We start from the raw sequence: 21,598 nt of genomic DNA on the forward strand, positions 1-21,598 counted from the left end.
GCACTTATTCCAACTGCACAGCATCTTTAATTCCTTAGATTAATTGTTTTCAAACTCTCTATTAGCGAGAGAATACTTTCTCCAAATAATCTCTTCTGCAGACCCTCGAGGGACAGGAAGGCTGGACTTCTGCCTGGTGTCTGTCTCCATGCTCCTCTGAGGAGCCTCTGGCACACTGTAAACTGAAAGGAGCAACATGAGGTATTCTTGAGGCTGGTGAAGGCTGATCTTGAAAGGTACCAGAGGGAAGGAACATCAGCCAGTGTCCTGCTGTTAGATTTTGTACTGAGCACAACCAGTTAGGAGGCTACTAAAGTAGTTCAGGCACAGCCTGATGGAAGCCAAATTACTAAGGCAAATGGAAGAAGGGATGAAGATGAATGGGAAGATTCAGAAATAAAACTACGTCCTGTGAACCTCAAGGCTCAAGCAGCCTGAGGAGCCTGCCTCAGTTCCTCCAAGCTCAGCTTGTTTCTTTACGTACTGGGGATTGAGCCCAGGGCTTTATGATGCTAGGCAAGTGCTCTACCAGTGAACTATGCAACTTTCCTTCTAACTTGATCTTGGAGAGAATTTATTTATACATATTAAGCCCCATTGCATCTTCTGCTGATTTATTTTTATCAGTTCTTGAAGTTTGTCCTCTCTAGATTTATATATTGCCAGAACACTAGCATTTTTTTCTAAGTTTACTGAAAAGTCTCCAGAATACAATATATGCATTAAAACAATGGAAAGGGAGCGGTCTAGGAATCAATTGGCTATTGGAGAGGAGGAACTCATTAAATTGTTTTTGACTCTAGGAAAAGAGTTTAATGTATTTTATTCCCATACTCAAGGAGAAAAACAATATTCCTTAACATGTCTTCAAGGACAGTGATATCCCAGGCATTCTTAGTACGTCATTATCATTTTATAGCCATGAGTTCTTCCTATGTCTAACTTGCCTCCTACAACTTAAATATTTTTTAAAAGGCTGGTCTTCTAGAAAATAAAATAGAAAATAGCTGTTTGTAAGTTTCTAGGATAATAAGCTTTCATATACCTGAAGGTATTTATTGAAGTACCAATGAACTTATTTTTCTGTGCTTACCATTGCAAATCCAATTAACCTCTCTTCAAAGGTCCTGTTTTATAACCTCCTGCTATTTTTTTAATAGCCACCCTTCACTAGTCATGCAGGAAAAGCCAAATAGGCAGGACATGAGTGAGGGTGTTTGGAAACCAGGAGTTACCTATATCCTCCCTCTTTGGGATTACAGGGTAAGAATCTTAAAGAGCATTTGCACTTAAGCATGACGTATTGACACAAGAGATTATAACTTCCATCGTGTAGTTACTTAACCATATCTCACCTAAAGCCTCCCTCTCATCTTTGGTGATAAAGTCCAGCTGGGGTTTATTAGTAAATGAGAAACCCCTGAGATCCTGGAGTTGCTATCTCTAGGGTTATCTTTTGTTGGCTGCTTCTGCCAAGAGACAAGGAAATTATAGGTGATGGAAGATGAGAGTGTAACTCTCCTAGAGAGATCTCTGTGTGCTGTGATATAGGAGATGGTATTTCAGTTTACTCTAGGAACTAGAAATTAAGGCTTGGGTCTTTAGCATTAGCTTTTCTGGGAGACCTTCTTCATGACACTCACACAAAGACATATTAAATGATTGGGTGAAACCATTCAATTCTGGCCTAGATTTACTTTTATGAAATTCTTTCCCAGCCCAAGATAGGTGAGATTATTTTATCCATATTCAAAATATAGCCCCGTTATCATGCAAGAGTAAAGGAACCTATACTTTTTTTTTTTTTTTTTTTTTTTGCAAGACACACTTGTTTCTTCCTGAAAGATCTCAAGCATCACACTTACCCAGTTTCTTGGCAAGCTTGGCTTCTTTCTTGGCATCCACCATCACAAAGCCTATATCTTTATGTTCCAGGACCTGGGCCACAAGCTGTATGGATAAATAGGATAAATGGGCTAATGGCAGAATAGAGAAATCACAGGACAATATGTTCATGTACTAACAAGTGAGTTTTTCTCCAAACTTCCTGCTACTCTGTGACCAATTCAAGCCACAGCAGAGTGATCCTATACTTGTCCCTCAGGAGAGGAATAAATCAGCAAAGTGCCAAGATAGAACATCTGAGGGACAGAATTAAGAAATAAGATTTGGAAGAATGGAACACTGTCACATGCTTTAGCTGCCTTCAGGGTGGGAGAGGGGAGAATTGGAAGGGAAGTAGAGTACTCTAACACCCATGGATACTGGATCCCTTGTCACCCTGAGCCCTCTCCCAGATGCCATGTAAACTTGAGGTGGGGATGCAAGGATAAAGGAGGCCTATGATCCCATTCTATGCACAGCCCCCTTCTCCCTGAGCTTGAGGAGTAGGAATACCCAGGAGGCATATCTGGTGATTGAGTCTGATGGCCTCTGGAGGTTTCCTGCAGCCCACTGAGAGGAAGAACTAGAGAGTACTGGGGGTAGAGGGCCATTAGCCCAAACATGAGGAAGATATTGCAGTGTCCTAGATGGACAGATGGCTGAAAGCTACTCTGGGCAGACAGCAGCATAGAAGATGACACCAAGCACAAAACTGGCGTCATGCTAAGCTTCCTGAAATTTAGGCATGAGTGAGTAGGGAGACTCGCCATTGACTGAGATCTAATTCCTGCTACCTGGCTGAAAGCAGGCTTGAAGTAGGAATAGGGTGAGGTCACCACAGGGATCATGAAATACTAATACTACTTTTTTTTTCAGTGCCGAGGATCAAATCCAGGACCTCATACATGACAAGCAAATGCTTTACCATTGAGCTACAACCTGTCCAAATGCTACTATTTAAAAAAATTAAATATCCAATAGCATTAGTTAAAACACAATTTGAAGAAATTACACAGAGAAATCTCTTGTACACTTATCTAATCAAGTTTATCCCACTAATAAGATCTTGTACACTGGGATACAGTATCACAAAGTGGCTTTGACATTGTTACAGTTAAGACTTAGAACGCTTCCATCACCTGTAGGATCCCTCTGTTGTTACCACTGGTTCCAGTCCCATTCCACTCCTTTGCCTAGGAAACCACTAATTAATCTGTTCTGCATTTCTGTAATCTTGTCATTTCAAGAATGTCATATAAATGGAATTATGTAGTATGTAACCTTTAGAGATGGATTCTTTTCATCCATCATAGTTATCCAGAGATTCATTCAAGGTGCTGGGTGTGTTAGCAGGCTCCCTCTTGTTGAGTATAGTTCCATGGTGTGTATGTACCATGGTGTATATAACTGTTCACCCCCTGAAGGATATCTGGGTTGTTTCCAGTTATGGACTGTTAGGAATAGAGCTGTGGAAAGATATCTGTATAGGTTTTTGAGTTAAATGTTAGTCTTAATATAGTCTTAGTGTAATCACCATGTTGTATGGTGGTTTTGTGTTTAATACTTCCTGAAACTGCCAAACTCTTTTCTAGAGAGGTTGCACTATTTTACATTCTCATGAGCAATGTCTGAGTGATCCAGCTTTTCCATATCCTTGGCAGAATTTGGTGGTGTCACTATTTTTTTTTAAATTTCAGTCATTCTGATAAGTATGTGATGATATCTTATTGTGGTTTTAATTTTCATGCTCCCAGTGCCTTATGATTTTAAACATTCTTTTCCATGTGCTTATTTTGCCATATGTAAGTTCCCTTCTATTATTAGCCTATTTTCTAATTGGGTTATTTTTTCATTGTTGAGACTTGAGGTCTTTAATGTTAGCATTTTTAAAAATACGTACTTTATTAATATTTTCTCCAACAGTGTAACTTGTGTTTTCATCTTTTTAACTAGTCTTTCACGGAACAAAAAATTTAAAATATTGGGCCAGGGATCTAGCTCAGTGGTTCCGCCACCTGCCTCGCAAACACAAGGACCAGAGTTCGATCCCAGGTACCAAAAATAAATAAATAAATAAAATATTTATGAAGACTAATTTAATAATTTTTTCAATTATAGATTGGGGTTTTGATGTTAAATCTATTCTTGACCTAACCCTACATACTGATTTTTTTCTACAAGTTTCATATTTTACATTTAAGTCCATGGCCTATTTTGATTAAATTTTGTGTTAAATAAGAGTCCGGTTAAGGCTCTTCTTTTTTTCCAATAGATGTCCAACCGCTTCAGCACCTTTGGTTGAGCCTTTCATCCATTAAACTGTTATTGCACTTTTATCAAAATAATCAGTGAGATCATTTGTAAGTTCTCTATTTCTGGTCTCTCTGTTCTGTTCCATTGATTCCTCTGTCTGTCTCTCTATCAGTATCACATAGTTTGAATTCCAACAGTTATACAGTAAGTCTTGAAAGAAGATAGACTATCTCTTCCCACCTTATTTTTCTCTTTCCAAATTGCTTTAACTATACTAGTTCTTTTGTTTTCCATATATATTTCAGAATAGTCATGTTTAAACCTACAAAAAAATCTTACTACAATTTGGTAGAAATTGAATTAAAGCTATATATCAACCTGGGGAGAATGACGTATTTACCAAGTTGACTCTTCTATTCATGAACATGATATGTATCTCTATTTGATCTTTCTTGATGTCTTTTTCTAGCATTGCCAAGTTTTCAGTATATAAAAACAGGTTTTATTAGACATACCAAAATACTATTTTGGCAGTCTTAAATAGTATTATATTTAAAATTTTAGTGTCCATATGTTTATTGATAACATATAAATATACAATTGTATTTTTTATATTTATCTTGTGTCTTGCAACCTTATGAACTTATTAGTTCTAAAAAGTTTTGGGGGTTGCTTGTTTTGTTGTTTGTATGTTCTTTGGTGTTTTCTATGTAGACAATCATGATATCTGTGAATAATTTCTTCCTTTCTGATTTGTATGAGTTTATTTCCTTATATTTCCTCATTATTCTGATGAGAACTTCCGGCACTATTTTGAATAAGAATACCTTATTCTCTTACCATGTTTTTTCCTTTGCTTCTTAATTTTAGGGATTCATCCATTTCCCTCTTTTATTTCTACTACATATTTTTTGCAGTTCTGTTGTTTTTTCCAGATTGGAGGATTAACTGTGGGTCTTTGGTTCTATGACTCACACCATACATCTTTCTACTTTCTGTTTTATGGCTACTTCCTTAATTTCCTCTTCATTTCTATGTTTTATTGAATTTTACCCAACATCTTCTTCTTTGGATTTCCTCTTTTGTTATCACCTCCTGAGATCTTTCCTTGCCTGTTCAAGACAAGCTTCCTGTCTTTCTTTTTCTTTCTTTCTGGCTCATAACCTTCCCTTTCTTCTAAGGCTAATGATACTAAACAGAGCACAGAGACTTGTCTGGAGAAATGTCCTTGTGACTAGGATGAAGAGAGGAGTGGAGGGAGACGTGACATATCACACTCCTTCCCCTCATGCAGCTTTTTCTTCTGTCCTGGATTTTGGCTGGGATTAGGAAAGGCTTAGGATGAAAGGTAACATCACTGGTATCTATGCTCTGACTCGACATGAGCTTTCTTGCAATGCCTAAACAGGCCTGTCTTTCTGCAAAGTCACTTCGTTTTAGTCTATTTCATTCAATCTTATCAGACAAGGTCATTTTGGAATAATTTTTCTGGTGTTAATTCTAAGCTAGTTGACCCTATTTAGTGCCATCAAAATCTTAACTTAGATGTTCCCTTGTTTATAACATTCAAAGTCAACAGTGATGAGCCCTAAAGCCTTTGTGATACATTAAGTTTTTCTACTCCTAGAACATGGGCCTCTGACTATGGCCTTTAAACTTCAGTGTACATAGGAATCCCTGGGGCTCTGGTCAAAATGGGGCTTTGTGAGACTCAGCACCAAGAGTGGAGCACAGAGCTGCGGTGGGCTTGAGGAATCCACGCTGTTATAACCATGTTATCACACCTCCAGATTCTGATGCATCAGATCCCAAACCATACTCTAGAAAGCACAAATATAAGTAGCTATTAGTTCATTGAAAAGTGATGTGGCATAGTGTTCCAACTGTGGGTCCGTGTTGTCTCTTTTGGCCTCTCTACTTTTGGTGTAGAAGTGTTAATAATAGTGAGACTAACTGACAGGAAAGAAAATAAACTAATCTGAGAGTTAAAGAGAGAATTTAAGTCTCACCTGTCCTAGACATACACCACCACATTTTGTTTTTAGGTAAATGCAAGTGTGTGACTCCCCTAGGTCCACAGAGTATGGCTTCCTAGTGACCATACCGAAACTTATATGTGACTTTTTGAAGATATATGAGTGCGAGGTGCTACCTCAGATGAGTCAACTCTGTTTTTCTGATTTCCTGGGTAACTAGGCACAGCCATTTACTGCATGGTTGAATGGACTGAGCAGGCAATCATGGATGGGCCAGGAAGCCGTGCTGAGCCTCGCACGCCTTTTCCTCAGAACCCTGATGCACAATCCTTGCAGCTCCCTGCCCTTCACCACTCTCACCCACCATCCTGATTAGGCCCAATGTCTGCCCATCTGAGCACTCAGCCCAAGCAAGAGCCTTCATGGGTGCTTATGGGTGGCCAAGGCTGGCAGCAACCCAAGACCACTTTGAGATGGAGTGGGAAGAATGGCTATGGTGAGAGCCTGGGACCTTCTAGGGAAACTCCGGATGAGATCAGACATCCTGCCAACCAGGAGGGCTGGCAGGGCAGGCAGGACTCTGTCTGACTCGTGCTGTGGTTCAGCCTTGCCCCCTCCCGTCCCCTGCCACTCCAGCCTGAAATCTCCAGCTCATCTCTTCTCTTCTCTGCCTCAACCTAGTCTCGTGTGCTCCCTTAGATCCCTATCAGCCCCGGCCACCCACACCTACAAAGCACAGCTCTAGGCTCATCTTTCACCCCAATCCCCTCTCTGGAATTCCAGTAGCCCATCACAGGGACAACACCCTGGCCCCTATTTCATAATCATTAGGGTTAGGTATGAGTCTCTTCTAGGCTGTGATTCTTCCCCTCTAAGAGAAAGCCTATGCTTCTTTTGTATTTTGCACAGTTCTTTGGAGACACTCGGGATACTTGGGGGTGAATGGATGCACTAGTCCAAGAGCTTCACAAGTTCAAGGGGCTTGTGAGACAAGTGGGCAAGAAGAAACTGTCACCAAATACAGTGACTTAGGCTTACTCCTCATATACAAGGAAAAGTAAAGGTATAGTCAGTGTTTCCTAACTGTCCAGAAAACTGTAATACTCTTCAGAGGGGGTTGCAGTTCTTTCCTGTAATTTGAAACCATTCATCTGCTGATTTTGTTTGTTTGGTTTCTTCTCGGTCTTGCCTGCTTTCAGTCCATTCTAGAGAATGGTTTTGTCTATTGATTGATTATGTGCAGCACCTGGGTACTGGTAGAGTGTTCACTCCTCCCAAAAAACATTAGGATTTGCTTTGACTGATGCTGATTCTTTGGAGTACAGAAAGAACTTTTAAAAAAATTCTAGATAAGAGCTAGAAGTGGTGGTACATGCCTGTAATCCCAGCAGTCAGAGGCTGAGGCAGGAGGATTGCCATGAGTTCAAGACCAGCCTGGGCTACATAGTAAGTTCAAGACCAGCCTGGACTACACATCAAGACCCTGTCTCAAAAAGCCCCCCAAAAAGTTCTATCTATATAATATGCATAATTCATATAATATTGTATTTTGTATGTATTTAGTGCTCTATTGATACCTCTATAATGATAAGGTCCAAGCAGATGTCATCTTTAAATAACTCCTGGGTAGTAGATCCCAGTGGTTAGGAGCACAGAACTTGGTATCAGAGACCTGGGACCCTGACTTGGTCACAAGCCTGTTCTGTGACTGCTTTGTAAAAATGTGGACAGTAATAGTATCTATTTCATAGGGCTGTTTTAAAGATCAACTGAGATAATGGTATGATGCTCTTGGCGTGGCTCTTGACATGAAGAAGGGCTTAATGCATGTTAGATTTCCTTCTTGATATTAAGGCAGCTGGTTAGGGTTCTGCATTTCATGCCAATTCAAAAATACCAAAGCCTAAAGTATTGAAAAGGGGAGAGAACAACAATCATTACCTACGTATCTACTATGTTCAAGAAAACAAGCAAAACAAAACTGTGTAAGGCACATGTCAGCATTAAGGACATTCTGATTTATTGCAGCAGGAAACTAAAACACTTGGAGTGAAAACAAGGGCCATAGAGACTTAGAGAGAGCTCGTGGGCATGGAGCTCAAATCACACAGAGCCCAGTAGGCTGTGACAAGTACTGCAGATTTAATTTCTGTGCACTCAGAATGAATCTGAAATCCCTGGCCTGGCCAACAAGGCTGTGCATGGTTTGGCCAGCTGGCTGCTCTAGCCTTATTCAGGGCCTTGGTGCATCCTACTTAATGCATTCTTCTTCAGCTCCTCAAAACCTCTAGCTCTTTCCTGCCTCGGGTCTTTACACAGAATCATCCCACTCAGCTGTGCTCCAATGCCCACAGAGGGCATCTTGCTCTAAATTCACACAAAGACACAATAACATGCTCTGCTCCCGCATATTCCTTGGATCTACCTAGGAGACTTCTCCACATTCATCCTCAATTCCTACCGTCCTTGACATTCACACTGAAACATCAACTCCCCCTAAGGCCCCCCCACACTCCTATTCTCAATTGGGTGCTCTTTCTACTCTTGATCATGGTGCCCTGTGCTTTTCCTCTGCAGCCCTTTCTCAGTTTGCAAGTCCTACTAACTTCCATGATGAGGTCTATTAGCCAAATATGTGACAGACTGGAAGCTCTATCTCCAAGTCGGTCTTTCTCCCCATGCTCTCTCTAGCATCTAGTGTAGAACCTGAGCAGAATAGATCTCAAAAGAATTAATGTCATGAGTGAGTGAGTGAGTGAGTGAATGAGGAAGCTGCTTAGAAGAGAGGAGGCCAGGGCTGGCAAGATCTAGAAAGAGTGGGTGCATGGGCAGAGATGGGTGGTGAGGGCATCCCAGGAAGTAGAAATGGACAAAGGTTTGGAGGTGGAAGTGTGTGGGGTGTAGGAGAATAGGCTGGCTGAATAGAATGGGTCTATCTAGGGGGGCACAGAAAGAAGTCCTGTGTTTATGTCATACTGGTGAGAAATGCTTTGAATACTAGGACTGGAAGTTCTGATTGGGGAGTTGTTTGAGTAGAAGAAAAATACGAACACAAACTAGTATTCAGAGAGGGTAGATTTGAGGGGACAGACCAGACAGAGAGAAAGGAGAGTGGGAGGGAAGGAAAGCCAGCGGGGAGGCCAATGCCATGGTCTGCATGGAAGTTGACTCTGGTCTCAGATGAAGGCAACACTGTGAGAAGTTGCTTGTGTAGGAGGTGGTCTGATTGGGAACCAGTCAGGACTCGTAGCTCTTTTTTGGCTCTGGAGTGAGGCGGGAAGGTGAAAGCAAGATGAGTCTATGCTTTCCAGCACAGAATGGAGTACAGGACAGTGACATCAAGAGAGCCTGTCAGAACTGGAGGTCAGCTTCTCAGCAGACTCAGATGCAGAGTTCACGTCTCTTGAGTCCAGCCTAGAGATGGAGTAGCAGCTTAGGCTCAGGGTAGAGGTCCCAAATGGAGCTGTGGTGGCACAAGAGTGAGTGACATCTTCAGGAGGTCGATGTATGAGAAAGCCACCGTGTCAGGGCTGGCTGTCTCGGAGGCAAACGTTAAAGATGAGCCTTTTGAGAGGCAGAGAGGAGCTGTTGGGGGTGCAGGAGGAGGGAAAGTAACACTGAGCCAGGCCTGCAAAGTCATGAAGGAATGGGTGGTCAGAGCAAATGCTGCAGGAAGTCAAGGTTGGGAGAGACCCCAAGAGGTCTCTCCTTTCAGGACTACTGGTAAGTCACAGTTGACCTCATAGAGAAAACCTGGGACAGAAGCCACAGCTCTGGAAGCTGAACAGTTAAGGGGGTGGTAGGGATGAGCTGAGCAGGTGTGGATCACTGTCCAAGAAGTTTGCCTATGAAAGGAGAGTAAATGCCATGCAGGAGAGAGACAGAGAGAGAGAGAGAGAGAGAGAGAGAGAGAGAGAGAGATGAGATGAGATGCTCCTGTCCTCTGCACTTCAGAGGACAGCACATCCAGTACGCTCCTGTATGTATTTCAAGTCCAGTCCTCTCCAGGGATTTATCCACTCTGATGCAGGGAAAAAGAAAGAAAGCAAGCTGCATTTGTAGCACTTCCAAGAACTACTTTTGGAGGAGAAATTTGAATTTTCTTCCTAGTTAAAGGGAAAGTGGTAGATGAGTGGAGGAGTAAAGAAAAAAGAAAAGGGTCACTTCTTAAAGGGAAATAGTAGGGGTTAATATCAGCAAGAATCTGGGGCAAAAAATCAAGAACTGAGGACCCTGGGAAGAAATGTCACAGATCTCTGCCCAAAGCGAATGTCCCTCAGCCAGTCATTAAAAATACCCTGGGTGTAATCCTGGCCTCTTTGTGTAAGCCAAGAGCCAAACGGCTGTTTTTACCCACTGTCGCTGATACCATCTGGCAACATGTCAAACTATTCAACAACTGTGGGTCCTTGCCTGAAACCAGAGAGCTGACGTTTATCTCCGGTAATCTCCTGTCACTTCTGGCTGCCTTCACATTGGGCCTGAGCTATGTATAGCTGGGCAGTGGACACATGACGTGTCCATGGAGGAGGCTGGGTATGGGAGGAGAATAGCTATTTTATGAGAATCAAATAAATATGGGAGCTTCTTGGGGCTGGAATGAGTAGCCCTTGAGAGAGACTTAGAGGAAAGGGAGACCATTGGCTGATTTTGTTGTCATTTTTGAGTCTACTACTCTGGTCAATGCCAGGGAAGAGACCTAAGCGCCGATGCTGTGCTCTGCAGCCCCACCCCAGCAGAGAATTCATAAAATAACGTTTACTGGGTGTTAGTACTGCTATGTTAAGTACCGCTCTGACTACCCTATAAGAGTTACTGAATTTTCACATTTTCCCTAAGTGGATGTTTGCAGATGAAGAATGGAGGAGGCACACAAAGGTTAACCAAGTTGTCCAAAGCTACACATCACTAAAGGCACCTTGCTGAGATTCCAGCCTTGACACTCAAGCTCTCACACATTACATTCTACTCTTGACCAAGGGTCTCAGGGGTCCATTGGGCCCAAATCCTGGCTCTGCTACTTATCAGCTGTGAGACTGATTGGGTCTCAGTTCACTGATCTTCAGTTTTCTAACAGAGAGAGAGAGAGAGAGAGAGAGAGAGAGAGAGAGAGACAGAGAGAATAGTCTTACAAGAGTCACATGTATGGAAGTGCTTGGTGAATGTTTATTCCCTACAAGTTCACTGCAGAGAAATCCCCACTATGCTAAGTCTGTAGATCTCCAACATGAATATGCATCAGCATTTTCTGTGGGCAAGGGTGGTGACAACAGGGTCCACCTGAGAGTTTCTCACTCAGCGGGTCTGGGAGGGGATGACAGAATTTGCATTTCTGACCAGGCCTAGGCGATGTGATCCAGCTGGGCCCAGGCCTTTAAACTGAGAACCTATGTAGACTAACATGCAACCACAGTCTTTTATTGTGTAGCATGTTGTGATGTTCAAACTGACAGAGTGAGGCTGTCCTTGGGGGCCAGTGTTTTTATTTTGTTTTTTCATTTTATACTAACAAGATCATTGCATGGGACTTTTTAAAAAACTGGAGTTGATCTCTAGCACCATAGAAAACAAACAAACAAAAAACCCCATCAAATTTCGGGCAGGGGGTGTAGCTTAGTGATAGAGTACTTGATACACACAGGCAAGGCCCCGCGTACTTTTCCCAGCAGGGCAAACAATTAAACTGAAAAACAAGGATAAAAAATAGATTCAACTGACATGGGGCTAAGCCATGCCCTTTTCTAATTTTTCTGAGCAGAGTTCTGTGCCTAAGGGCGTGTGAAAATGGGTCTGGCAGCCCAAACCCAGGCAAGCTCCAGGAGCCCCTCTGCAGAGCTCCCTGGAAACAAGTTCCAGAGCATCCAGAGCCTTTCTGGAGCCAGAGACTTTATTGCTTTTTAAAATAATAATCACAGGGTGGCCTCTGCATCTATTAAAAGGGTGGCCAAGAGTGCTTCAGCCCATGGAGAGGCCCCTTGAATGTGAAACAATGACTGCATGAAGAGATCTCTAACTTCCTTCGCCTGTAGTTCACTTCAAAAAGCAGATGAGGAGCCTGTTCCCACTTCACTGAACTTTATGAAATGTCTACTAGAATTTATTTTCATAGTATCAACTAATGACAACAAATGCCATGGATAACTAACTTGCACAGAAAGTAGGAGGTCACAGGTGCTTTTATAGCATAATAAGCTCAGGTGCACCCCTTCTCTGGCACCAAATATGTCCAGGTCACTTCACACATGTCACTTGTCTCTTTGTCTTCATACGATGTCCTAAGAGGAAGGCTCATTGTGGTTCATATTTTACAACAAAGCACTGAGCCTTAGGAAGTTAAATGGCCTGCCTATGGCCTCACAGCCTGCACAAGGACTCAAACCCAGCAGGGTCTAACTCTGAAGCCTGGGCTCCTTGCGCTGACAGACTGTGTGTTGCTGGTTATCCTTTTTCCTGAGTCCAGCCCAGTTTTCCTTCATAGAAAAACTAGGGACTTGTGCTCAGGGTAACAAATGGGCAGTGGTGTGAGGCAGGGCAGGTGAGCGTGTGAAGGTGGACCTGTTGGCTCTCTCGGCCAGCCAGGCACAGCAGATGGGGAGGAGAGGCCTGCTTGGCCTGGGGCACCGGGCAGCAGGAGGGAACTCCTGGAACCAGGCACTGTGGGCACTCCGAAGCAGCTCTGGCCTGCCCAGACCACCGCGTGGCAAGATGGCATGCTGGCCACCTTCCTGCATGGCTGTCCAAACAGAAACAGCTTATGTAGATAATTCTGCTTCACTGCATCCAGTGTATAAACTAGGGAAGCCTTAGAGGCTTCTTTAAACATGCTCAGTTCTTTAAGGTCCTGGCTTTCTAGATGGAACCATCATTTTAGATGTGCCCTGAGTCTAAGCTGACAACCACACAAAAATATTCCACGCCAACCTGTAAAGTGCAAACTATGAGAGCACGGCTGCTGTTTTTAGAGAAAAACCTTGTGATTCTGAAACAAATTTTACTTCTTCCTTTTTTGAATACCACTGGGAGTTGAACCCAGGGCTTTCACGCTGAGCTCCAGCTCCAGCTCTCTTTTATTTTGAGACAGGGCCTCAGTAAGTCACCAGGTTGCCCAAGCCAGGCTTGAACCTGCGATCTCTCTGCCTCAGTCTCCCAGAACGCTGTATTGGTAAGGAACCAGCTTCTTTCTGTTTTACAGTATTTCTTGTTATATTTTCACAATGGTGGCTTCCATGGTATCTTGAAATTTATAACTTTGGGAGGAGGTCTTCTACCCCAGGAATACAACCACTAGGTATCCTCTTTGAGCTTGAACATTATTGAGGGCTTTTAGAGATGAGAGTAGTGAGAAGAACTCTAGTCTAAAAATTTGAATCAACAGTGTATTTTCCATTTTGTAAAACCTTTATTTAGGGTTAATTCTATAAATGGAAGGAAGAATTCAACTACAATCAACTCAAACTACACATCTAGCATTCCTTGTTCTTTATCCGACTCCCTCCACACATCAGTTGTATTACTGAGAAGCACCCAGCAAACCCTTGTCCAATAGTCCCAGGGCACTGGGGCTTCACCAGCACTGCAGTTTATGAGTGAGCATCTCCTGGGACAGCTTGGGCTCCATATGATGATTCCTTCTCAAAATCAAATCAAAATAAGCCTGACCTCATCTGATTTTTCAGAGTGGAGCAGGTGTGAGTTTGGAGAGAGCCATCTTTGGGCAGTGAATTACTGGAAAAAAATAACTCAAATCCTGTGTGTGCTACTATTCTCTGCCCAGTATTCCCACATCCATCCATCTGTGGAGTTACTTGACTCCAGACATTTCATTTTGCCTTGGGGTTTGGAAAAGCAATTACTGGGATGTTTGCCAGTGCTAAGTAGGTTTAGAATGCAGGCTTGGCCTTATAGAGCCTGGAAATGACAGATAGATAAATGGATAGATAGATAGATAGATAGATAGATAGATAGATAGATAGATGATGGATAGATATAAATGGGGGTAGGCTGAGTTTCATGGTTTTAAAAAATCAGTTTTACCCATTGTTATAGTCATTGTTATTGTTTGGATCTGAAGTGTAGCCCAAAGCCCTGCTCACCAGCCTAGGCCACTATTGAGAAGTGATGGAAGCAGTAGGAGGTGAGGCCTTGTGGAAGAAAGTGAGGTCACTGGGGTCCTGCCCTTGAAGGGAATATAAGGACCCAGCCCCGTCCTCCCTTTGTTTCTAGATCACCATGATGTGGGCAGCTTTGTGCTACAACGCATTCCTCACCACAATGTTCTGCCTCACCACAGGCCTAAGGTAACTGGACCAAGTGACCAGAAACTGAACCCACGGAAGCTGTAGGCTAAAATAAATCTTTCCTTCTTTTAAATTGATTTTCTCAGCTATTTTGTCCCAGCAACAAAAAGCTTGACTACCATGTTCATATTTCAGTGGGATTAAGTGAGTATGACACACAGTTCTCTGGACATGGGAAATTCAATCTGTTTACTATTCTACTCAATACTTAAAATTTTTAAATTTAACTTAATTTAAAAAATGGTCAAGGAAAATATGTTTCCAGTATAGGCAATGCATTTATAATTTCTTGCTTTTTCTTTCTCTTACTCTCTAACCATCCATCTGTCTGTCTGTCCATCCATCCATCATTTATTAAATTCCAAGTAAAGACTAAGCAATAATCTATTTAATCATACTAGTCATTTAGGCTCCACGCATAGTTGGTTCAGTTGTATAATTTAGAATTGCTAAGTGTGGGTAAAAATAATGACACTTGTTCTTTTATAAGTTGGCACTTCTTGCAAACACTATGTTCTCTCTTTCCACTGTTCCTTGGTGTAGTAGAAAGAATATGCTATTTACAACAAGAATTATGGGTTCCAAAGGGAAAGGGGAAGTGGGAAGTGTAGGGGAAAGAAAAGAAGGGAATGGAATTGATATGAGAAAAAGAAAAAATGAAGACAAAATCTTTGTAGATAGGGAGATATGGAGGGGTTGAAGGGAGGGCAGGGGAATGGGGAAAAAATAAGAACCAAGATGGATTATGTAAAGGTGCAAATTTCCCATGATGAATGTCATTATATTGTATACCTAAAATGTACCAATAAAATTAATTTTTTTAAAAAAGCTAGAGGTTCAAATACTCCTTCATGCTCTGCTATTTTTATAGCTTTGTGAATTGGGGCCATTTTTTTATTTCTTGGTACCGGGGATTGAACTTGGTACCTTGCACTTGCAAAGCAGATGGCGGAACCACTCAGCTAAATCCCCAGCCCTGGGACCATTTTTTTACTTAACTCTCAGGATAATTTCTCTGTAACATGAGAGTATGTTGTAAGAATTAAAAAATAGCATGTGTAAAGCAGCTGTACTGAGCTTAGTTTGTGATAAATTCATAGGTGCTATCTCTTCTCCTTCCCCTCTGCTCATTCAACATTCATTCAACAAATACTGTTGAATACCCACTGGTCAGTCAGACCTTGCTCCAGGTGCTGGGGGACAGGAGTAAATAGAACAAAGTCCTTGCCTTTGCAGATTTTACATTTTGAAGGCATGTCAGAAAATGTACAATATGTCACCCAAGTACTACTGAGGAAAATGGAGGAGGAAAAAGAAGTCTTGGGGAGTACGACTTATATAGGTAATCAGGGAGAAAGCTACTTTGATAAGATGACTTTTATGCATTGACCTAAAGAAAGTGTCAGGTTATCAACAACAGAGGAACATCTTGGATATCAGGGGCCTTGTCATCTGCATCTTTGTAAGTAAGATGAATATTTGATGCATAAATGAAAGGTTGAATATACTTGTTTTGGCATCCACAACACTTAGCTTTACATTATAGAGCACTTACCCATTCTCTCTAAGAAGCTTTCCCCATAATATCCCCTTAAACATCACAACATCTTAGTGCCCTAAACCCACATACTTCCAAGGTTCTTGAGTTTGCCATCTCTTTTGGAGAATGGACATGTGACCCAGTAACCAAACAGATGTGTGTCATCCCTTTCCCTGGGTAAATCCTGGACCTGGCCTAAGGAGACTTAGAAGATCTTCTGGTTTGATCTTAGAAACACAGGTAACTCAATAGGAAAGCATTCAGAGAGGGCAAGACTGCTCAAGTGCCCAGATCATGCCCTTCCAAGGAGGTCCAAAGTATGAATTGTGGCTGTGTGAGTGAAGCCTCAGTGGAAGATCCTTCAGAGGCCTGGCTAAGACTCAGAATACACAGGGTTCTCTGCACCCTCAGACTCAACTTAACAACTTCGGAGTTTTCCAAATCAGGGGCACACTGACTGACCCAGTATTATTCAGGAGAAACAAAAGCCCAAAGGTCAACATGATGCAACATGATTCAGTTATCTGGTACATTTTCCAACCCAATAGATCTACACAGTCTTTGCAAACTTTAATGTGTCTATGCATAAACCCCAATGTAAATTATGATTCTGGGATTGGGTCTAAGAGCCTTCATTTCTACCACGCTCTTAGGCAATGCCATTGCCATTGGTCTGTGGTCTACATATTGAGCATCAATGTTCTCAAACTTGGTTACACATTAGAATCATCCAGCAAGCTTTCAAAAGCTGTAGTATCTGAACATCACACCTTACCCAATGACTAGTTAAAGCAGTATCTGAGGGGTACAACCTATGCATCAATAGGTTATTGCAGTATACACCCAAAGTCGAGAACAGGTACAATTGGCTAAGAACAAATTTGAATCCAAGCGAAAGGAGTTTACATTTGATAAGCACCAGATATATTTCAAGCACTCAGTTAAGCATTCTGCTCAGCTGGATTTCCTCAACAGTGAGTGACATACAAAAATAGTAAGTAACACTTTGATTCTTGTATAATTTCTTATAACTTTATATAAAATTCTTATTGACTTGCTTTCATTGAATTTTCTTTCTTCGTTAACATGGAAACTAGATGATTGATTTTGTAGATGAGGGTAAAGGTGATGAATCTCTATGGCTTTCCTTGGATTAAACAGTGAATAAACTGAAGAGAACTCAGCTGCTCAGATTTCCAGTTGTCTGCTTTGCCTGAGCATGGCTACTTCATTTGAGCCTAGACATGGAAGGATGACCATTCTCTTAAAGTACACAGGAAAGTTCTGCTAATGATGCTGGGTACATTGCAAAGTCTGAAGAGGCTGAAGTCACTCCAGGTTAACGATGACTTCTCACTGATAGACACATGAATTAGGGGCTGAACCCAACTCGAAGACGGAAGGTCAGCTGCTGAGGCCTGGCAGACAGAGAGCAGTGTCATCAAGAGCCCAACCTAATAGCTGCAGAAGCCAGAGGCCTACATTGCACTGTATTCTCACTCTGGCTTCCACTATGGATGATGGAACCACCCTCTCTACTCCACAGGGCCTAACAGACAATTTGTGCATTCTAGAATGACTATCTAAAATATTGGAAAGTTACCTGTGTCCCAGCACTAGGAAGTTAGTCACAACGGTAACTCTTTGTGCTATGAATAGAACATTTCGAACAACTCTTTAAGTTAGTGGCCCTGCCATTTACTCCAAGAAATCTTGGCCTCAAGATTCTAGGCAGGTGCTGCATTGATAGCAGCAGAATATCCCCACAGCTTCTCAGTGTGAGCTAAAATGAGACCTTCTGAAGCAGAGAAATCAGGTATTCCCACGGAGAGTTTAGACCTCGGACTCTAGCTGGATGCAGCCTGATGAGTAGAGGCGGAGCAGCTGGTTAACCTGGTGTTCAGCTACCAAGTTCATGGCATTATCTGTGCCAAGACCCAGGCTGCCTGCCAGTCCAAGGGACCTAGTTCACTTTAAACAAACGAACCAGTTTGGACTGTTCACAACGTGCAAAGCATTGCTCCTTTGCCATTCACGTATTCACTCATTCATTGATTTAATCATGCTAAGATTATTGTGTATCTGCTGAGGGTGATGAATATTTGTTGAATTCATTCAAGAATTCACAATATTTATTTTCATGTTCTAAAACACTAACTTGCTTGAGAAAAATCTCCATAACTTCCGTCGGTCCAATAAATGTTTTATATGTTGGTTTATCTAGTGGCTCCCTATCTCCCACTCTCACCCCAAACACACACACTCCGTTAGTAACATCAGCTTTAAATTCGAAATGTGTGAATATGAAATGGAAAGTACTTAGAGACCCTAAAATTGAGCTCTCAGGTTCACAGATGTCTTTTATCTCCTTCTCTTCTGGAGAAGGTGTAAGTGGTCATAAATTTGTCTCTCTGTAAGTAGGAAACTCATGAAGAAAAAGCATCTGTCCTTTTCATTCCTTCTTTCCCAGCAGTGGATTGGTACATAGGAAGGACATGGGCTTTGGGGTGAGGAATAAGATCTGTGTGAAGGTAGAAGAGGAAGAGAGAGAAGTAAACGATTCTGCATCCTGGCTTAGGTGTTTGGCAGATGGCAATGCCGTTTCTGGACTGCTTGGGAATTTATCCTATGGTTGCCATATTGCTCATGCATGACCAGCTGGGACTCCACTGACATTTTCTCATAACTAGCACATTCACTCAATGGTACTTTTGTTTCACAAGAAGTTTCTCGGTCATCCTTCCTTCATTCAGATTTTGAGGTTGTTGTTATATTGCTTCCCCATTATCAAGTTTGCTTTGAATTCAGGTTGTTCTCAGAGGCTGACAAATCAGAAGAGAGAAATCATACACTTGCCTCCGTGGGCAGAAATAGTAAGTTAGTAGAATTTGGAAGGGAAATGAAAGAACTGAAAGTACCTCTCAAAGGGAAGGACACAACTGTGACTGAGAACATGGAAGGGGCCTAATTTAACAAAAGGTGTTGACATGGTTGTTGAAGGCATACATCAGGGGCTCAGCAGATCCTTGGAGATCAGAGGGAACACTGGCTGAGGGGAATATCAAGACTCTGTGAGCAGAGCCAAGCCATTTCTCCTCTTTGTGGCTTAGCTGGCTGACAGTAGGCAAGATGGCACCACATTCCCACTGACAGAGTTAGGCTGGGTTGGGTTTAATCCTGACTGAAAGGAGCAAGCATTTGGTAAGTATTTTCTGTGTAGCAGAATCTATGCTCTTGCCACATGACTTCACTGATTCTTCATAACTACAGATAAGGATCCGAACGCAGAGGCTATGTCTTGGGAATTGAATGTGAGTCTATCTGATTTGGAAGCCCAGGTCATAACACAGCATCTCCCAAGCATTTCATTCTGAGTGGAGACTGGCCATGTTCAGGGACTCTCTGGCAATATTTACAGAACATGATAGGAACATCACCTTGCACAACAGTTTCAAGGAGAAAGAAGCAGAAAACGTAGGTGCAAGAGGAACCAAATTTGCTGCCCATTTCCTGTGCGTGTCTCAGTCTTTAATGGTAACAGGAGCTGGCCATTGTGGTGAGACTGAACTTACTCTTTCATTTTGTTAATGAACAGGGCCCAACCAAGAATTAGGCCTATCAGCTATTTAAATCAAGGTCACATCTATGAAATGAGTTGTTTAGAACAATGTAGATGATTTCCAAGGTTCTTTTGAGCTCTAATCCCTCATTTACTCATTAAACAAGCATGTAAACATTTATATAGAACTATAAACCATGTACTGGGGCCCTCAGAAACTAGATCCTCATCAGATTAGAAAGCAGGATTTGAGTTTGGTGCTTTCTGGTGACAATTTATAGGTTCTTTTCCCATTAACTTTTTAATGACCTTATATTCTCTTTGTGCTTCTCCTCCTGTCAACCTTTATTCTTAAAAATAAAATTCAGATTCAGTCATGGGAGGTGTAGATGGTTGGGAACATCCTCAAGTGTTGTCTCTCCCAGAGGAACTTAAGTAGGGCTTATCCTAAACAAGCTTAGCCTAAAAACCTTATCCTAAACAAGCAAGGTCCTTGTGGACAAATTTTAGGAGACAGCTAGCCAACGGAAAGATATTTAAGAGCTATCAGAATCTTCACTGTCTCTATTCCCTGCCCTCTCCTTGCTATTTTGCCTGGTAAATTCCTACTCATTTCATGAACCATCTCTTCTTCCCTGTCGTGCTCTGCCCTCTTTCCTCTTCACTGCCAGAAAACTTTGTATGGTAGTTCCCTCTTAAGCATGTTTTCTTATTCTAGAATTCCAGTTATCTCTGGTCTCAGTTACCCAGGGACCTCAACTGAGGTCCAAAATCATTACATTAAAAAGTCCAGAAATAAGAAAATTCATGTTTTAAATTGTGTGCTATTCTGAGTAACATGGTAAAATCTTGTGCCATTCTGTTCCGTCCTACTAAGGATGCAAGAATCATCCCTTTGTTCAGTGTGTTTGTGCTGTATATATTACCTGCCCATTAGTTGCTTAGTTAGAAGACCCACTGTTGTAGTATTGAAACCACTGTGCTTGCACTCAAGAGACCCTTAATTTATTTATAATGGACCCAAAGTGTAAGAGTAGAGATGTTACCAATTTAGATATGCCGAAGTGCAGCTAAAAAGAACTTCTTTGAGTGATAAGATGAAAGTTCTTGGCTTAATAAGGAAAAAAGAAAAAGAGTAAGTTCCGTACAACACAATATTTTGAGAGACCACATTCACATAACTTTCATTACCATGCATTACTATAATTGTTCATTTTATTTTTAGCTAGTATTGTTTCTGTCTTAGTGTGCCTAATGTATCAATTTAACAGTATCATAAGTATATAGAAACCCATGGACAAAACAGTCCATACAGGGCTAGGTACTATCTGAAATCTGGGGCATCTAATGAGGGTCGAGGGCTGTATTCTCACTGATAAGGGCAGATGACTGCCAGTTGCTCTGTGGTTACAGTGACCTGTACACCACAGCTTTTGTTTGTATGTTCTCTTCTATAATAGGGATGACCTGCTGAGTCTCATTTGCCCTGTATCCACGGCTGCCACCCCAGGCACCAAAATAGAGTAAGCAGCAGATATACAGGTAACTGAGCAGCATTTTGAAGACCCCTCATCAGGCAGTGACCCCCTCACCATCTGGGATTGTTTCTGAGTCTTTTCCTTGCCATTCTTAGGAGAGCACCCAAAATGTACATGTCTGGCAAAAGTGCCTCTGGATTTTATCAGAATGAGATGGCCTCTATGTGGTGAGTCATGAACCTCTAATCGCTACGTTTTAAACCCAATGTTCCACAGGTGTTTCAGCCTGGGGACAGCAGAACAAAACCAATGCAATAAGTTGGGATACTGTTTTTAAGTGGAACAGAATGGAACAAAATAGACTAAAAATTGAAAAGAATTTTTTAAAAATCCAAGTATTCCCCAAGTTATGTTAAGTAACATCCCAAAGAAGCATGTGTTTCTGTTGTTTTGTTTTGCATGAGTGTGTGTGTGTGTGTGCCTGTGTGTACTAGGTCACACTGAGTTACAACAAAAACCATGGAAGTTTACCCTCCCATGCCACCAGGAGGCAGAGCCTCTGGACTCCCTTTGGCGGCCATGTGCAATGGTGGAGCCCACACTGACTTGGC

The 21,598-nt window shown here is 41.9% G+C and overlaps 1 protein-coding gene across 2 annotated transcripts in view; it reads right to left on the reverse strand.

Annotated features, from left to right (window-relative positions):
* The window catches only part of Casq2 (calsequestrin 2), a 63,836-nt gene that overhangs the window by 39,333 nt on the left and 2,905 nt on the right, over window positions 1–21,598 (reverse strand). For both annotated transcript variants that reach the window (XM_021265740.2, XM_004853793.3), the window contains exon 2: window positions 1,866–1,950. In XM_021265740.2, coding sequence (XP_021121399.2) covers window positions 1,866–1,950 — 85 coding nt within the window. The remainder of the gene's footprint in view (window positions 1–1,865; window positions 1,951–21,598) is intronic.

The sequence above is a fragment of the Heterocephalus glaber genome, unplaced genomic scaffold (genome assembly GCF_053883595.1).
Source record: "Heterocephalus glaber isolate CG9 unplaced genomic scaffold, H.glaber_assembly_v1.0 deba00001442, whole genome shotgun sequence".
In the NCBI taxonomy this organism is placed as follows: Eukaryota; Metazoa; Chordata; class Mammalia; order Rodentia; family Bathyergidae; genus Heterocephalus; species Heterocephalus glaber.